This window comes from Lissotriton vulgaris, chromosome 8 (genome assembly GCF_964263255.1).
Source record: "Lissotriton vulgaris chromosome 8, aLisVul1.2, whole genome shotgun sequence".
Lineage (NCBI taxonomy): Eukaryota > Metazoa > Chordata > Amphibia > Caudata > Salamandridae > Lissotriton > Lissotriton vulgaris.
The window spans coordinates 852,855,484-852,873,063 of NC_141696.1; the positions used below are offsets into that span (position 1 = coordinate 852,855,484).

A 17,580-nucleotide genomic window follows, 5' to 3' on the forward strand; every position below is an offset into this window, starting at 1 on the left:
GCACTGAGCAAGTGCAAGCAAGAACCTCTGAATATTTGGGCCCGAAATGACTTTTTGTTTACAGGCAGCAAGTCTACTCTTCTTTCCTCTCAAGCAGAGCTGACCAAAGCTATCCTCCAAGTTTAACTGTGTCCATTACTATAGTCCCAGCTTATGCTGCCACTCCACACGTTATTCAGTCACTTCAAGGAAGACTGGACATTTTTTGCTTGGCAAGATATCACAATGCAAACTATAATTTTGCTCTTCAATACTTCTCTTCTCCTGCCAATCAGATAGCTCAGTGATTCAAGGATTAATCCTGACGTTAGTTGTAGTCAGTGCTAAACATGTCAAATCCTAGCACAGTCAACTCAGTCACGTACCCTTCAGGGGTCAATACACTCATTGGCATGCAAAGTAAAGACAGTGGTAACCTGCTGCTTATCTATAATTAGCATGTATCACTCTTAAATGGGAAGCCCCGTTTCCATCTTTAAAAAACATACCCCCAGCCAGTTGATACTGTGTTTCTCAATGCAGCACAACCCCCTGCATTAGAGTTAAGGAGGCCATCCTATACTACCACAGCCATCTCTTCAGAACTAGGGTAATAGTTTGCCCTACCGTACTATCTAATTGTAAATCGTTAACCTGACATAATATTCCACTTTAAAGCAAGGGCTATTAGTATTGCCAATGCTTGTTATTTTTTGTAGATACAATGCAGAGTCTCCTCATTGGTATCTGAATTTAATTATTGAAAGATTCTCTATTCACATACACCAGCTTTGTATTTCTGATAAAGTGGAAAATCAAGTATAGATACCTGTGTCAAATTCAGGTATGTTATAACTCAAGTATTGATTTTGTCTGTCACTGATCTATAAAAGCTTTAAGAAGTTTGTAAACATTTTCTAACATGGCAATAATGTCTTCACATCTTCTGTGATTTAGGCATGGATTCTGACAGTGCATACCGTGTGCTTTTTTGGGTTGGTGCATCAGGAGGCCTCCCCACAAATGAAACAACGTTTGCCAAGATCCTGCAACAGCAAGGCTACACCACTGGAATGATAGGTACAGTACATTTATGTTTTGTTTTCCACGGAGAGTGGCTGTTTGTTAACAACTAGATAGATTGTCCTAGGATTTATCAGAAGTGTCTTCATTAGGTGAGTCAAGAGCTACACCTGTGAGACATAATGATTTCTTTATTCAGGTTAAGGTCTACCTTAAATGCACTGGGCTATGCATGCAAGGGAAAGGAACACAAAAGATACAGAAAACCTGGCTTTCTTTCAAACAATGAGTAAACAAGAGCAGGCACAGAATCTGCTACTGTAATGAAACTACAAACTGAACACCACAGAAGAGCAAAGGCAAGAACTCACATAAAATCCTCACAACTCGCACATATTTCATACCAAACTTACATGTTAATGAAACCACATTATCTGAACCAGACAAATCCACACAGCTCTCTGTTAACAAACGGTCAGAACTACAGAGGACAACAAAGAGAGGCTACAGTGCAATCCACAGTGGATTGAGGCAAGGCCTCGCAACCCCTACTCTGAAAATTATTCTCCATGTCACCTTATGATGCAGCAAGTGGCAGCTGGTGAGCTTTGGCAGGGATGTGGTGTAAGATCTGCATTAGCAAGAATAGCAAACTAACAACGCCATCAAGCGGGGAGTGTGGAGGGGGGTCTACCCTCAAGACATTTCCCTTAAAAATGTGATTGAATAGTGCATTGTCCCGCGCAATTCCATTATTGTATTGACCAAAAGCAATTGTTTTTGCAGCAATTTCTAGAGGAAAAGAGCATATAATATTTAAGAGAGTTACTGGTTTGAAAAGCGACTGTAATACCCCAGGGGTGCATGCTTAGGCAATGCAGCCTGGAGTTGGGTCCTCCATCCTGAAATGTTTCTAAAACAACTGTGTGCTCTACAGAATCACATGATCCAACTGAATCCGCTAGTATGGATGCATGTCAGACTTAGAGGCTGGCATGCTGAGGATAATGGCAGTAGTCAGATAGGCCAGGGCTGCTGTATGTGTTAGTGATGATGCACAAATAGCCACATCCTCATGTTGTGTAAGAGCTAGTTCTGCAGGAACAGTGCTCATTACATCCAGGTTCCCATCTTGTTAGACTATCAGTTTTAGCTCGCGGGTGATGTCAACACATTGCAGCAGTGAAGCACCCTTGGTTTATTTTTAGTTCAATAAATAGGAAAATAGGGAATGTTGAGTGCTCCTCCATCCCCCAGATGTTCTTGTGTCAGAACTAGTGACAGATAAACAATACTCTCAGAAAGCAGACACTCTTTGTGCTTGGCACACTTGCCAACTTTCCTTTTTTGAAGGATGTTATCTGCCACTTTATCGAAGAAAATTGTCTTTTTCACAATTTCACCCACTGTATATGTTTTGCCTGACTCAGATTCCTGTCGCCTGTGGCTTACTCTCCTATCATCTCTGTCAGAGCTCCTCGCTCTCATGTCCCCTATTTCTTTCTTCTCTTACAGTTTATTGCTTTACAGTGCTTTATCAGGTGGCAAGTCCTACACAAAGAGCTAGCAATGACATAACATTGTGATCCCATTTTCCCTTTCCCTTAAATTCCTTTCACTGTTCTGTGTCGTCTTTCACACTCATTCTTTTTTCACATTAGCAGTTTGAAGTAGCCCAAGGAAGGTCTGAGTGCTACACAAGCAACTATTTTGACATACATGAAACGTGTTAGTGGGCACATTTAGTCTGCCCTGTTCTCTGGCTGCTGCAATACTGTAGATCATATTTAATTTCCAGATATTTCTATGCTTTTGCACCATGATTAAATTCACAGTTCTAGCATAGCTATATGCTGGACTGCATTTGCTGCCTAGAAGACAATCTGCATAAACTGGATGACTGACCACTAACCACCCAGAGAAACAAGAAAGGACAATGTCTTTTGGCACACCAATCCATACTTATACCAGACTACAAAAATCTTTAACAGAATCCAGCTAATTATTGTGTCACATTTACCGACACAAATCATTAGTCAACAACAAATGTAACACATCTCTACTATAGTCCTGGCCCATGATATACATCTTAAAAAAATATGGTGCAGAGATTTTCATTTTTGATTTGTGATTATTTATTATTAGAGATGAAATTTAGCTTGGCTAGACATTGTTAATCTAGGCCGAATTTTTCTGGATGGCATTTGAAAAAATGGTTGATGTGTTGCAGTGATGATGTAATCTTTCAGGAACCATGAGACCTATATACTTCATTTTGGTGTCAAAATATAGGTGTTGGGTGTTAAGTAGCCTTATAGAGACAGAAAAAACTCCTCAGAGCAACTGTTCTGCCATTTTCCAAAATGGTGGCTCTATAATGATATGTTTAGTCATCATATTAGTAATTCATTTTAATATTGTCTTTGTTTCAGGTTTTACGTTGATTTAAATTTGTAAACATGAGCAAAGCAGGTGGTAGCAGAGGGTCTTTACCTTCTGACAGATTGTTGCTCACTTCAAAATGTGAGGACTCCTTCAACAAAGAAAATTGTGTCATATGTCAAAGGAATCAGAAAGAAAAGCTAACATCAACTGTGGCTGGACTGAGGACAGTTTGAAATGCTGCAGAAAAATGGCAAGACAAAGTTCATAAAAGATTGAAACTGATGGGTGAAGAGGATCACATATTGTTCATTGTAACAACATGTGCTACAAGTAGTATACAATGGGAAAAAACCTGGAAAAAATACATGTGTCCAAAAATAGTAGAAACCAGTGAATCACAATAGGAATCTGAGTCTTCTGAGAAAGTGATAACAACCAAACCCAATGCCCATTCACTTAGAAGATTGATGGCTACTCCTCATCCACCTCCAACAACTGATCAGATCGCAGAGACTCCTAAATGAGTTATCTGTGGTTTATCCAGAACAAGGGCAAAAGGGATTGACAAAATAACAAAGTAAGGAGTATGTGAGTCTCAAAGGGCATACATGTTTTATATGAAGCTAGTTTTTCTTCCAAGAGGAAGTTTCCAGCTGAGTAGCTAATCTAAACAACGAGGTGAATGTATTTGCAGCAGAATTGTATACACCCCCAAACTTTATGCGTGCATACATTTGAAAATATGAATGTAGAATGAGCTCTCAGCAGCAATGTAACTGTCAGCCTTCAGTTAAGTTTACACTCTTTGAAAACGCGAATTCATTTTTAAAGCCACTCTTGAGTGCTGGCTAATGGTTCACACTCAGTGAGATCAGATAAATAATGGTGAACATTGATGCAACTATATTGATCTATAATAATTAATTTAAGATTTCTCTGGTGAGAATGTACAATGACAGAATTTGTTTTTGTCCGTCTAACAAAAAGAATGAGCCACTTTTGGTGTTCTCAGCAGATGTGATTCCTGAAGTTCTTGCGGCCAAAATAAGATCACATGGTGCTGTACAATCAGCAAGAACTATTTAAGGAAATGTCATGAAAGATTTAGATTTTGGACTTAATGACACATTTTGTTATGCCCCAGAGCTCTACAAATCATGGGAGTCAACAAGAATGCCTGATGTTGTCCTAATATTTTTTACATGATTGTCAGCAAAGCAAAACTGTTACAAACTAAGGGGCACATTTACAACTAAAATAGCGGAGTGTGGCGTTTAGCCAAGAAGGCTAATGCTGTGCTCTGTCACTTTAGAAATGCAAGGCTGCACCATATTTAAAATATGATTCAGCCCTGTGTTTCTTCCTTTCCTTGTTCTGAATGTAGCTGCCTAGCGCCAATGCAGGCACCCTTGCACCACAGTGCAAGGGTGACTGCGTTGTGGGAAATTATTGTTTATTTGCAGGAAGGTGTCTCCTCCTGCACAAAAACAATCATAAATGGTGATTGTGCAGCACACATAAAAGTTGCAACTCGTCATTTTTAAAATGATTCTTTATGTGCAGGAAGGGACATCTTCCTGCACATAAACAATCATACATGGTGTTTTGCTGTTTCGCTGTTTCGCTTGTGCACACAACAGCACACACATAAACAACCAAAACAAGGAGAATAAAGCAGTTCTCCTCGTTTCGCCTGTTTGAGATCAGGATTTCCCTGATCTTAATTTTGGCAATGCTCCATATTTATGCCACCCTTGTAAATATGGGGCAATGACAAAATCAATGGGCGTTGCTGCGGAATGCCCACCGCAACATTCATTGCTCACTCCTTTCACCCTAAGTATAGCGGGAAAAGGTGCCTTAATCACAACGTGGCGTTAAGCCACATTACGTTGCTTAACACCACCATGTGAATAAGGCGAAGCCCCTATCGCTATAGGAACATCTGTAAAAGTGACGTTCCTGTGGCAATCGTGGCTTGTAAATATGCCCCTAAAGTTCGGAACGGAAGCCAACAACATTGATGATGACATTGAAGATGTAAGTGAAGAAGTGGAAGACAATCCCATGACCTGACAGTCCTATATTGTGCAAATGTACTGTCTTTTCCAAATCATGTTTTATGAATTACATCACGGCAAAAAGAAAATTATGTTATACATGATGACTGCCCATGCACTTTATGAAAAGTGCAAAAGTAGAGTAATAATCATTTCAATGAATAGGATTGTTGTAGCAACAAGTTATAATGACATATACAGAGCAGGAAGTTGTTAGCAGCTCATGCTGTAAAATATTGTAAATCTGACAGCACACCACTTCAAAGTCACTTTACCAGGAAAGGATTTACAATTGCTGCTCTTGATAATTTTGATTTTGAAGACAGCTTTTTTTTTCTGGAGCATCTAGCACACATAATACTGCCATGGTGCTTTTTCAAGACTGTACTAATGAAGTAGCTGCTGGGAAACAAGCTGTGTCAGCTGTGGGCATAAAGATACAAAGTTGCAAACTTGTAACCCAAATGCCTTGCCAACATGTACAAAATCATTACAAGTCATCAACACGTCTCAGTCTACCAGAAAGTGTAAGAGTGGCTGAGGACATGGGTCTTCTTCTACCTGATTCCATGGTCCGCAAAGTTGATTTTAATGAATTTGACATATCTCTCATTCGGTGCGGACTGACGGATGAAGAAAAGCAGTTCCTTCGTGGGCTGGAATTCATGCTCTGATCTCCCACTGAAGAAGGTTGTACTACTGAAGAAGGTAGTTTTTTTAACCAGTAATCCCTTTTCCAGTCACAAAAAAAATATACAACAGTATTTATTTATTTATTTATTGTTATAAGTTAATAAAAACCGTCACAATATGTTACAAATTAATACAAAAATGACTTTGCTTTAAAATACATCGCCTTTGTAAATGCTCCCAGCACATTTCTTATTATTAATATAGATAAATAAAACTTGTTTAAAATTAAAATCTTTTTAAACTGATCAGTTTTCTAAAACGCCCAAGTTGATATTACAGGAATGAAGGATAATATATTATTCTTCTTTGCAGTATGTTGGTATGACATTTCCTTCAATTCTTAACCATTCGGAATCTTCTCGGTTATTGTAAAGTGGCAAGTGCATTGGTATAAAATTAAATACTAGTTTGACTTATAAGAGTATCAACGCATCCGAGTGTCAGAGTCCAATTCTTGGGTTGATGTCATATTAATGTCTTTTGCTTGCAGTCTAAGCCAAGTCCCTTACACTGATAGAAGCTCCTTGGAATTCTGTTTAATTGCTTTATCATGTGAGTGTAAAACCTTCAATCAATCAATCAATCAATCAATAATTTGTAGAGCGCACTACATACCCGTGAGGGTTCCAAGGCGCTGAGGGGGAGGGAGAAGGGGGGTGCTGTTGCTACTGGTCGAACAGGCAGGTCTTGAGTTGTCTCCTGAAGGTTAGAAGGTCTTTGGTTTGTCTTAGGAAGAGGGGGAGGGTGTTCCAGGTTGTGGCTGAACAGTGGGAGAAGGATCTGCCTCCGGTTGTGTTTCTACGGATGCGAGGGACGGTGGCCAGGGAGAGGTCTGCGGAGTGGAGTTTCCTGTTGGGTGCGTAGAAGGAGAGTTGACTGTTGAGGTAGGCTGGGCCGGTCTTGTGGAGTGCCTTGTGTGCGTGGATCAGGAGCTTGAAGGAGATTCTTTTGTCGACAGGGAGCCAGTGTAGGTTCCTGAGGTGGGGTAATGTGGTCGCGGCGTGGGACATCGAGGATCAGGCGTGCAGAGGCATTCTGGATTCTTTGCAGTCTGTTGATGAGCTTGGTCGGGGCACCGGCACAGAGGGCGTTTCCGTAGTGTTTGAAATTTAGCTGGATGTCTGTATAGGCAAGGTTTCTCATGATAGCTGTTCTGCTTGTATAAATCCCCTTTTCATTAAATAGGCCCTTTAGGAGGATAAGCAGTACAAAAGGGGTTAGACGTGAGTCCCTTGCTCACTTTGCCACTGGATTGAAGCAAGCCGGGCCGAAGACGGCTGGAATGCCAGAAACCGGTCCTCGGAAGCTTGTTTCCGGTCCAGGGAACACATGGCTTGGCAGTTCGGGCTGGACTGTTCTCATGAGGCACAGGGTCAGACTGATTTGCATATAGCTATGTCTGAACTGGGGTGGCAGAGTGGGCTAAAGAACGGTGATGGATTAAACCCAGATCTTTTGACTGGGTGTGAGTGTTTGATTGATTCAAATGCTCCGTCCATCACCACCCCCTTTTGTACCGCTTTAGGAGGATAAGGCGTACATTACTTTGTATGGGACCAAATACAAGAAATCCTACCTAAGGGCACCACATAACCTGCACATTTTTGGACCTTTGTATCTCCATGCCTGTTTATGTGTGTAGGACTTGGCCTTTTTTGGCTAAAGTTCCCTACACTTTTTGCTTTCCCCCTACACGGTGTTGCCAACTTAGGTGCTTTAGGCACTTTTCTACTGCTAAACAGTGTCAAAGTGCAAGTGCTCCCCCTATACAATGTAATGGTAATTGGTTGTCCATTACTGGTATGTTTGCCTTACTAGTAAAGTCCCTAGTAAAGTGCACTATATGTGCCAGGGTTGGTAATACAAATGCTGCTAGTGGACCTGCTAAGGAACAACAAGGGCACCCAACGAGTCAGCACAGGACCTCGGGGAACATAGTCTATACTTGGCAACAGTGGTCCTGTACGTAAATAGTTACGACTAAATGAATATAGACACAATGGAGCTATATTAGTTAACGTGATTAGTCCAGCCGGACAGTGATCACCAAGAGTTTACTGTTTGAAAAGTTAGCAGAAAAGTTGTCTTACATTCACAAAGAGTGAGACACAAGCCTGTGCCTCCACGCTTACAAATTGGCAAAGTAGAGTGATAGAGAAAGGCAAAGAGAGAGATAGGTTAGGCAGAAAGTGAGCGATTTCTGAAAAATGGGAAATAACAGAAATTCAGTTACACCATTAATCACAATTTAAATATACATTTGCATATATGGCGTAAGAGGTCGATGACGTTTCGATTCCATAAACAAGATACAAGGAACCATCATCAGGACAAAAACTTCTGGAGATTTGCCTAACTCGTAACTACTTCATGTTTGAAGACCAGTATTACCAACAGAATAAAGGAACTTTAATGGGGGCAATTTTTGCTCCCACCCTGACCATTATGTATATGGACCATTTAGAATGTACTGCTATCGTCCCTGCCACCAATCCTTTCCACCAGGGCGTCCTCATGTGGAAACGTTACATCGATGACGTCTTTATGATATGGGGAGGCTCTGTTGAAATGTTACCAACGTTTGTGCATTGGCTCAATAGTAATTGTAATGGACTAACTTTCACTGTAGATCATAGTAAAGTCCACATTCCATTTCTGGATCTTGATATCCAACACAAGGATGGCTTACTATTTACCTCTTTGTTCCGCAAGCCTACTGAGAGAAACACGCTTTTGCGCTACGATAGCTGTCACCCCCGAGCTCTGAGGGACAGTCTCCCCTACTCACAGTTTTTAAGGCTGCGTAGAAATTGCTCTCAGAAACAGGACTACTTTAGGGAGGCCAACACTCTATCGGAAAAACTGAAATTCAGGGGTTACCCTAAACGATTGGTAAGGAATGCTATGAAGAGAGCATGGTATTGCCCCCGAGAGACATTGCTTGAACCCAAGCCCAAGAAGGAGTCAAATAAACTTGTATGCGTGACCACATTCTCTTCAGCTTCTAACAAAATAAAGAAGAGTATTAAAAAAAACTGGCATATCATTAACTCTGGCAATCTGTCCCTTGAATTGCCATTGTTTGCATTTAAACGCAACAAAAATTTGAAAGACCAATTGGTACGAGCGGCACTCCCGTCCTCAGCAAAGACCAATACCACTCTAGACGATCTTTGGCGGCCTCCCCCACTGAGAGGCCATTCCAAATGTGGTACATGTGTGGTGTGTGACTATTGCATTGAGAGTAAGGAGTTTGTTTTTAAAAATGCCAAAAAAGTACTGAAAACCTTTACTAATTGCAATAGTTGCAATTTGATATATGCAATTCTATGCCCATGCAACATGATATATGTCGGCCAAACGAGACAAAAAATAAAGCTCAGAATATCCCAGCATCGAAGCAGAATCAGATGTAAGACTGCCAACGCTCCCCTGGTCGAACACTTTCTGGACAAGAGACACTCAGAAAATGAACTGAAATGGACTGTAATCAGCCAAATCACGATACCAACCAGAGGAGGCGATCTATCCAGAATGCTGAACAGAGAAGAACTAAAATGGATACTAAGAACTGATAGTCTGAACTCTGGCCTTAATCTACAAGAGGACTGGACAAGCCTATTATAAATGGGCCCCAATGCAGAGACAATCTAGATACTTTTGTATCTTTTTCCACCAACATGCTGTACTATTACTGCTTTACCAATCCAATGACATTTCAGACAGTTGTATAAATGTGTCAATGATTTATGTCACTTTAACTGCACAACCGGCACTAATGCATGTTTCTATTTACTATTTTAAGATGGCCGCCACGTAAGTCTCACCCACTCCGTCCTTTATCTTCACTGAAATCCCTTAGACCACTTAAGATGGCCGCCGCTATCCATCCCTCTTCCATTTTTATTGCCCGCCCTAGACCAATCAGCTATTAGGACATTCGTTTTTACTCTCCGGCGTCTACTTGCACCGGAACATTGCTGATTGCCATATCGTGGCTATCCATCATCACGAAGCCATAGGTGAGTGCGGGTGACAACGGGGTTTATGCTCATGACCCGGCCTCGGGATCGATGCCTGAAAGATTGCTTAACTGTCTTACAGGCTCGCCTCCTCACGCCTTATTTCCGGCGTGTTCATCTTCACCCACTGCGGTAAATAGCCTTGCCAACCCTCTTTTAAAGGATACTAGCTCCCGTATTGCGAGGGTAAGTGTACTTCCTCGCTTTTCCCCTCGCACCACCCGCTCACTGTTACCCCCGTCTAATCTGTAATTTTACCTACCCATAGGCTCATCACCTTGCGCGTATACCCTGACGCCTGAGCACCCCTCCCCGCCCTCCGCTGCTATAAACCAACCCAAGTCTAGTGACCACTTGCACCGGCTTCTGGTAAGTTTGGTTCTATGAGGATAGTTGCAACTACGCACAGTACTTTCTTGCAACCCTCATTTCCTTCATTTCTCTCCATAAGGCTCCTCGATTCGGCCACTCTGAAGCGCCGGCCCCATCTCCACTTAATTAAATATTAAACGGATGGACTACTCAACAAGTTAGTCCTGGCCCCCAGCAACTGCGCTGGTGAGTCTGATGTTCTATGACACCCGATCGTGCAGCATCACCATCTGCGCCGGTGCACGCTCTGTGTACTCACGAATATTTTAGCAGTGGCACTACTGCTCACACCAGCATGCCCACGTGTGATTTTACTCACAGACGGATTCCGAGTGGTACTCCCCGCGCTTTATGACTCTCCCATTGTTGTGACCTACATTCTCACTCACACGGTAGACCACATTTGCCGTACCTTTTAAAGATCCATCACGTGTGCCATCACTAGTTGTTCCCTTAAGGAACTTTACTCACCCAATTCACATGATGTCACAAATGTAGGCTGTTATGTCTTTCCTTACTGATATATTCCATTTTCCTTTCTTCTTTAGGCTACTGTGTTTTGCAAATTTTAGGCAAAAAAGTTTTTGTCCTGATGATGATTCCTTGTATCTTGTTTATGGAATCGAAACGTCGTCGACCTCTTACGCCATATATGCAAATGTATATTTAAATTGTGATTAATGGTGTAATTGAATTTCTGTTATTTCCCATTTTTCAGAAATCGCTCACTTTCTGCCTAACCTATCTCTCTCTTTGCCTTTCTCTATCACTCTACTTTGCCAATTTGTAAGCGTGAAGGCACAGGCTTGTGTCTCACTCTTTGTGAATGTAAGACAACTTTTCTGCTAACTTTTCAAACAGTAAACTCTTGGTGATCACTGTCCGGCTGGACAAATCACGTTAACTAATATAGCTCCATTGTGTCTATATTAATTTAGTCGTAACTATTTACGTACAGGACCACTGTTGCCAAGTATAGGCTAGTGGACCTGCAGCACTAATTGTGCCACCCACACAAGTAGCCTTAAATAGGGAATGTAGGCCTGCCATTGCAGTGCCTGCGCACAGTTTGTTAAACTGCCAGGTTGTTTTGACAAGTGCACCCACTTGCCAGACCTTACCCTTCCCTTTCTATGCACATCAGACACCCCTATGGCAGATCCAAAGTACCCCCTGAGCAGGGTGCAGTGCATGTGAAAGGTAGGACATGTACTAAGGTGTGTACCATGTCCTGACACTGAAATAATCTCCATGTTTCACTGTTGAAAAGCCATCTTGCCCATAGGATAGAATGGGAAGACTGTCTTTTTTTAAGTTTGATTTTATTGAAGATAAAGAAAGGGGAAGGGAGGGGGAGAAAAGAAGAAACAGGAAAAGGGATATGGCAGTAATTACAACTTAAGGGAAATCACAATAGCTTATTACAATAAAATCTCATAAAAGGGGGGAATAATGACAATAGTTATGTCAATAAGATCTCATAAAAGGCACATAAAATGGGCATGAAATAACATAAGCAAAAATATATACGAAAAGCAAAATATACTGTATGATAATAAAGGGAATACAATTTAGCAAAAGGTAAAAAAAAGATTTATGGTGGTTTGCGGACATCAACAACATCAGGATCCATGGAGGGGCACTCAGGAGCAGTGGAGGAAAGATATGTTACCAGAGGAAGCCAGATATGGTCTCGTTTAATGGCCAGGGAAATGGGAGATACAAAATTGGTGTCTAGGCGGTGAAGGAAACAGACTGCATTCCACCAGGAACGATAAGACACAATTCGCAGCTTGTTTCCAGTTAGATGTAATAGTGTGGAAGGCAACAGCTATTAAGAGATCAAGGAGTTGGTAATGTCTTGGGGATTGAGGAAGGTCAGGAGAAACGGAGCCAAGGAAAACAAGAGCTGTGGAGAAGGGGACCTTAAAATGGAAAACATTTTGAATTTGGGCCCATACTGAATTCCAAAACTTGGATATATGAGGACAATCAAAAAGCATGTGTTTTAGGTCTGCTGAGGGAAAGGGACAAGACCAACTGGTAGGGGGTGTCTCCAAAGAGAAACTGGACAGGGAGAGTGGGGTGAACAAAACTCTGTAATAGATAAAGTATAAAGTTTGGGTAGTGTTAGCAGCTCTAGAGGTCTTATGGAGTTTGGACCAGATCTTATCCCAAAGAAAAACAGACCAGTCTTGAGACAGATCAGATTCCCAAACAATTTTGAGTTTAGATTTCATCCGGTCACCTGTATAACGGAAGGAATTATAAAGAGAAGAGGCGGAGGGAGTAGAATCTAGCAATGAAGAAGTGGTTTTACGATCAGGTGAAATATCATTGGAAAGCGGCAATGAATGGAGATAAGAGTTGAGAGCAGGTAAAAGCACGTTATATTGTGATTGGGCACTGGAGGGTAACTGAAAAGAAGACTGAAGTTCCAAGAAAGAGAGAGGGACATTGTTGGAAAGTAGTTGAGAGATCCAGCATAATCCTCAAGAACGCCAGACCTTCCAATAAATAGTGCGATTATGAATTTTAAGATGGGAGTTAAACCAGATATGTTGTTCATGGAGAGAATGAAGGTAAGGATATGAAGAAGATAAAAAGGGGAGAAGAAGAGCACGACAATGAGATATAATAGGGGTATGAAGACGAGCGGGTGAGACTCGGCGGACAGAAGTTCACGGAAAGTGAAAGGAGATATAAAGGAGGACTCCAAAGTCAACCACAAAGGAGGGTAAAGGGAGGATCAATCCGAAGCCATCGAATTGATTGTTTCATAGAAAAGGCACGATGATATTCTCTAAAATCAGGGAAACGCACACCAGCTTGAGCTTTATCTTTCCGAAGAGTAGCAATAGCTATCCTAGGGCGTTTGCCCTGCCAAAGGAATTTTAAAAGCAGAGAGTCCATTTTTTTTAAATAAGAAACCGGGATACGCAATGGAAGCATAGAAAGGGTATAGAGAAGGAGTGGAGAGAGCATCATCTTTATACAATTAAGACAACCCCACCAGGATAAAAAGAGCGGGTGCCATCGTGTAATGGCCATTTCCATCTTTTTAGAAATATAAGTAAAATTCAACTTGACAGTATAAGATAGATTAGGCGCGAACAAAACCCCCAGATACTTAATTTTGGATGACTTCCAAGAGAAACCAGAATGAGCAAACTGATGTTGCTGACAAAGAGGATTCAGAGGAAGGACTTCACATTTATCAACATGTAGGCGATAACCAGAGACAGCGGAAAAAGAAGAGACTTGTTGTAGAAAGGGAGTCAAAGATGAAAGAGGGTCAGAGCAATAAAAGAGGATATCATCCGCATAAACTGAAAGTTTAACTTGATTGGGACCAAACTGAAACCCAGATGTTTTATCATCCCAGCGAATCTTAGTAAGAAAGGGTTCTAAAGCCAAAACAAACAATAAAGGGGAAAGTGGACAGCCTTGACGTACACCTCTGTGGAGGGAAAAATATTCTGAAGTCAACCCATTAACAAAAATAGAGGCTTGGGGGTTAGAATAGAGTAAGGAAATAAGAGAAATAAATTTGGAAGAGAAGCCAAACCAATGCTTGAAACATAAAATCCCACCCAATCCTATCAAAAGCTTTCTCCGCGTCTAAAGAAATAGCTGCGAAAGGGAGATCTAACTGCGAAGCCCTGCTGAGAATATTAAGAAAAACTCACGAATTATCTGAAGAAAGACGGCCCTTAACAAACCCGGATTGTTCCAGACCATTTAGGTCCGGCAAAAGGGGATCCATTCGAATAGCAAGGATTTTAGCTAGTATCTTATAGTCCATGTTGACCAGAGAGATCGGGCGATAATTCTTGCAAAGAGAATTGTTTTTGGGGAGATCAGAGCAGTAGGAGGGGGTTTGGCGATGAGAAAAGAGGAGTTGGAGGGGGAAAGTTAGATGGAAGGGCTTAGAAAGGCTTGTTTGGGAGATCTGAATAGTAAAAGAGGTATAAAATGATGGAAGGAGGGGTAGAGGAGGGAAGAGTCTGGAAAGGGTTATTTTGGGGATCATAGTAGTGGTATGGGGTTTGGGATGAATGGGAGAGTGGAGGTAGAGGTTATATTGAGAGAGGTATAGGGTGAAAATAGGGTAGTAGAATGAGGTTTAAGATGAGTCAGAGAGTTGAGGTAGAGGATATATTGAGAGCAGTATAGGGTGAGAAATAGGTTAGTGCATTGGAGAGAGTAGTGCAATGAGTTTTGAGATGAGTCTGAATGGAGGTAGATGATATATTGCGAGAGATATAGGGTGAGATCTAGGGTGGTGCATTGGATATTGTGAATTAGAAGCAAAGTAATAAATATAAAGATACATAAGTACAAGGAAGGTATATCAAAAGTACATGGAAGGTATATATGTATAAGGAAGATTTTAGATGTAGACTAAAGTTGTATTTAATAAAATCAGACTTTCAAGTTTGCTGTAGTTTAACTTAATTTATTATTATTTTTTGTACTTTAATAGTGAAGCAAGTTATGATAAATAATTATCAAACGAGATTTACTTATTTATGCAGTCACTTCTATACATGTTAAACATAGAATAATGTAACTATAAGTAATATGTACATTTGGTGATCAGAAATAAAGAATATCTATATCTTTAGAAACAGTATTATTATACATGGTTATACAAAAGCAATACACATATGTTGGTACACATCTATAGTCCAAATAAATGCTTATATACTGTGGGATATACATTCAATATAAGCAGGACAGTTTTCTGTTTTGTCAACTAACAATCCCAACATAACCCTCCTTGGGTCACCCGTCCAGGCATCCAGCCGTCAACACCAGCACACACCCAGACACCCCACCTGTTCACAATGGTCCAGATAACGAACAATTATGACAGTATAATGGACAAAGGACTCTGCTACCCTATCTTGAGTCAGAAGTCCCTCTACAAAGGATTACATTATTCGCTAAATAGAGAAGTGGTACCTAATAATAAAAGAGGTATATGTCAGGGTGTGGTCTACAGCCATTGAGTTTAGTCTTTGATGAATTCCTCCACTAAAGTATCCCATTGTTTGTAATTTAAAGTATTTCTACAGTCCGGCTCCTTCTACCCTGTGTAACAAGATGCTCTCTGAAAGAAACCAGGAAAATGAGAATTTGACCCAGAGGGTGATTGTTGGGGGAGCGCCCTTCCAGTGAATTGTCTTATGGCAGTTCACTAGAACAAGGCCAAGTCAAGGAACTTAGTAGAGGGCCTTTCCAGGTTAGGGAGGGATAAAAAACTCAATAATACCACCTCAGGCGCGATTGTAAGCATCTAACTTGTTGCAGTCGATACTAGGTTGAGTTTTCCTAGTCAATATAAATGAAGCGATGGGCATATGAAGCAGATCTGCATTAAGGAGCTGGCAGCGGGGACTAGCAGCATCCAGATATATTGTGTATAATAGGCAAATATCAGGATAGGCCAAGATCAGGATATTTAAGTGTATGTATTTAAATCGAGAGTCTCAAGCTATCTTTTGGGGGTATTCCAATATCTTAGCCCATTCAGCACCATGTAGTGGCCTGGCCATGTCTGTTTAGCAGGCAGTTCGAAAAGAGAGCCTGGATCCATCTTCTGCTGCAGTGATGACCTGTAGAACCACTTTAGCATTTTTCAGATCGGTTCTGTCATGTAGAGTGTCAGATATACTTCGTGTGGAAAAGGTGCCAGTTGATGAATGTATAAAAGGGTAGTGAGTGATTGCTTAATGTGCTTGTAGGTGAGAAACTGATGCAGAGGAAGATTATTGTTCATCATAAGCATCAGGAAATCTAATAATTCGCCGTTAACCAACAGATCTCCCACTGTTGAGATTCCTACATTTCTCCACAGGCGTAGCTGTCCCAGACTCAGAGTTCAGTATGAGTCAGAAGGTCCAGCAGGGGACTGGCAGGGGCATAGGGTGTTACAGCTCTAGTGAGTTTATGAGTTCTAGCTAAGCAAGCCAGCGCCATATGGAACAGCATTTTCAGATGCAGACCAGGATGAGCAGTGAGGAATAAGGTGTAATATAGCAATCCCTCCTTAAAGTTAGACAGGTTGAACCCTATCTCAAGCAGTGAGCGCCTGAGGGCCAACTGGCCATTTACTGAAACTGCAAGGCTGTGTTAGAAATTTGGACCAGGTGTGAGTCCTGGTCAAGCAGCAACCACAATCTTAGTCAGGGTAGGAGGCAGACTAACTTTAAACTAACCAGTGCTCACACTCTGGTAGCTTGCATAAAGGCAATGTGTAAATTATTTGGGGGACACTACAAACTGTAAAAATAGTGAAAACACACAGAAAAAAATCCCACAGCAAGATCTAATTATTAGAACCAGAGATATTGATTTGTAAGGTTTCAAGCTGAAATATAATCTAAAAGCAGTATGCACCAACTAGGGCAGTCTGGTTGCGCCAAACAGGGACAAAGTAACATATTTAGGCCGACCACAATGCAGCACAGGCCAGCTACAGGGACCCAGTTAGGCCCACTGAACAAAGTAGCATAAATCCTTTTTGCAGAGCTTTGGGTGGATCAGAGCGAAGCAGCGTCATGCAGTCGGAGCGATGCATTTGTTCCTATATTCGGCAAGGCTGCGGTGTGAGACCTGGTCGCATCATCGTCGAAGATCCGGTCAATGAGACTTGTGATGCAAAATCCAGGTGTCAAGGATGCGGTGCACAGCTGGCGAAGTGTTGGTTCCAAGGAGCTGCAATACAGAGGCTGTCATCATCGCCGAGCTGCGATCGAGGGGAAATGCGTGGAGCTGTGTCAACGATGAGCCACGCTGTCAGCAATGCTTCAGTTTCAAAGACTGCGAGGGCAATGCAGACCTTCTGTGCAGGATCCAATGAATGCAACAGCGGTGATGTGGTGGTTCTCTGAGGGAGCATTTGCCGCTCAGCTGAGGAGGTGCACGGATCAGATAGAGAATGTACCCCTCAGCAGAGAAGATGCATCAGTTCCGCTGGTACACACCTTAGGCTCACTTCAAAGTGTCCAAGCCTGGAGTGGCACCACTTGGAAGAGTAG

The 17,580-nt window shown here is 41.6% G+C and overlaps 1 protein-coding gene across 1 annotated transcript in view; it reads left to right on the forward strand.

Annotated features, from left to right (window-relative positions):
• The window catches only part of LOC147698101 (arylsulfatase H-like), a 433,996-nt gene that overhangs the window by 194,328 nt on the left and 222,088 nt on the right, over positions 1-17,580 (forward strand). Inside the window, exon 4 of the mRNA XM_086934776.1 lies at positions 937-1,059. Coding sequence (XP_086790902.1) covers positions 937-1,059 — 123 coding nt within the window. The remainder of the gene's footprint in view (positions 1-936; positions 1,060-17,580) is intronic.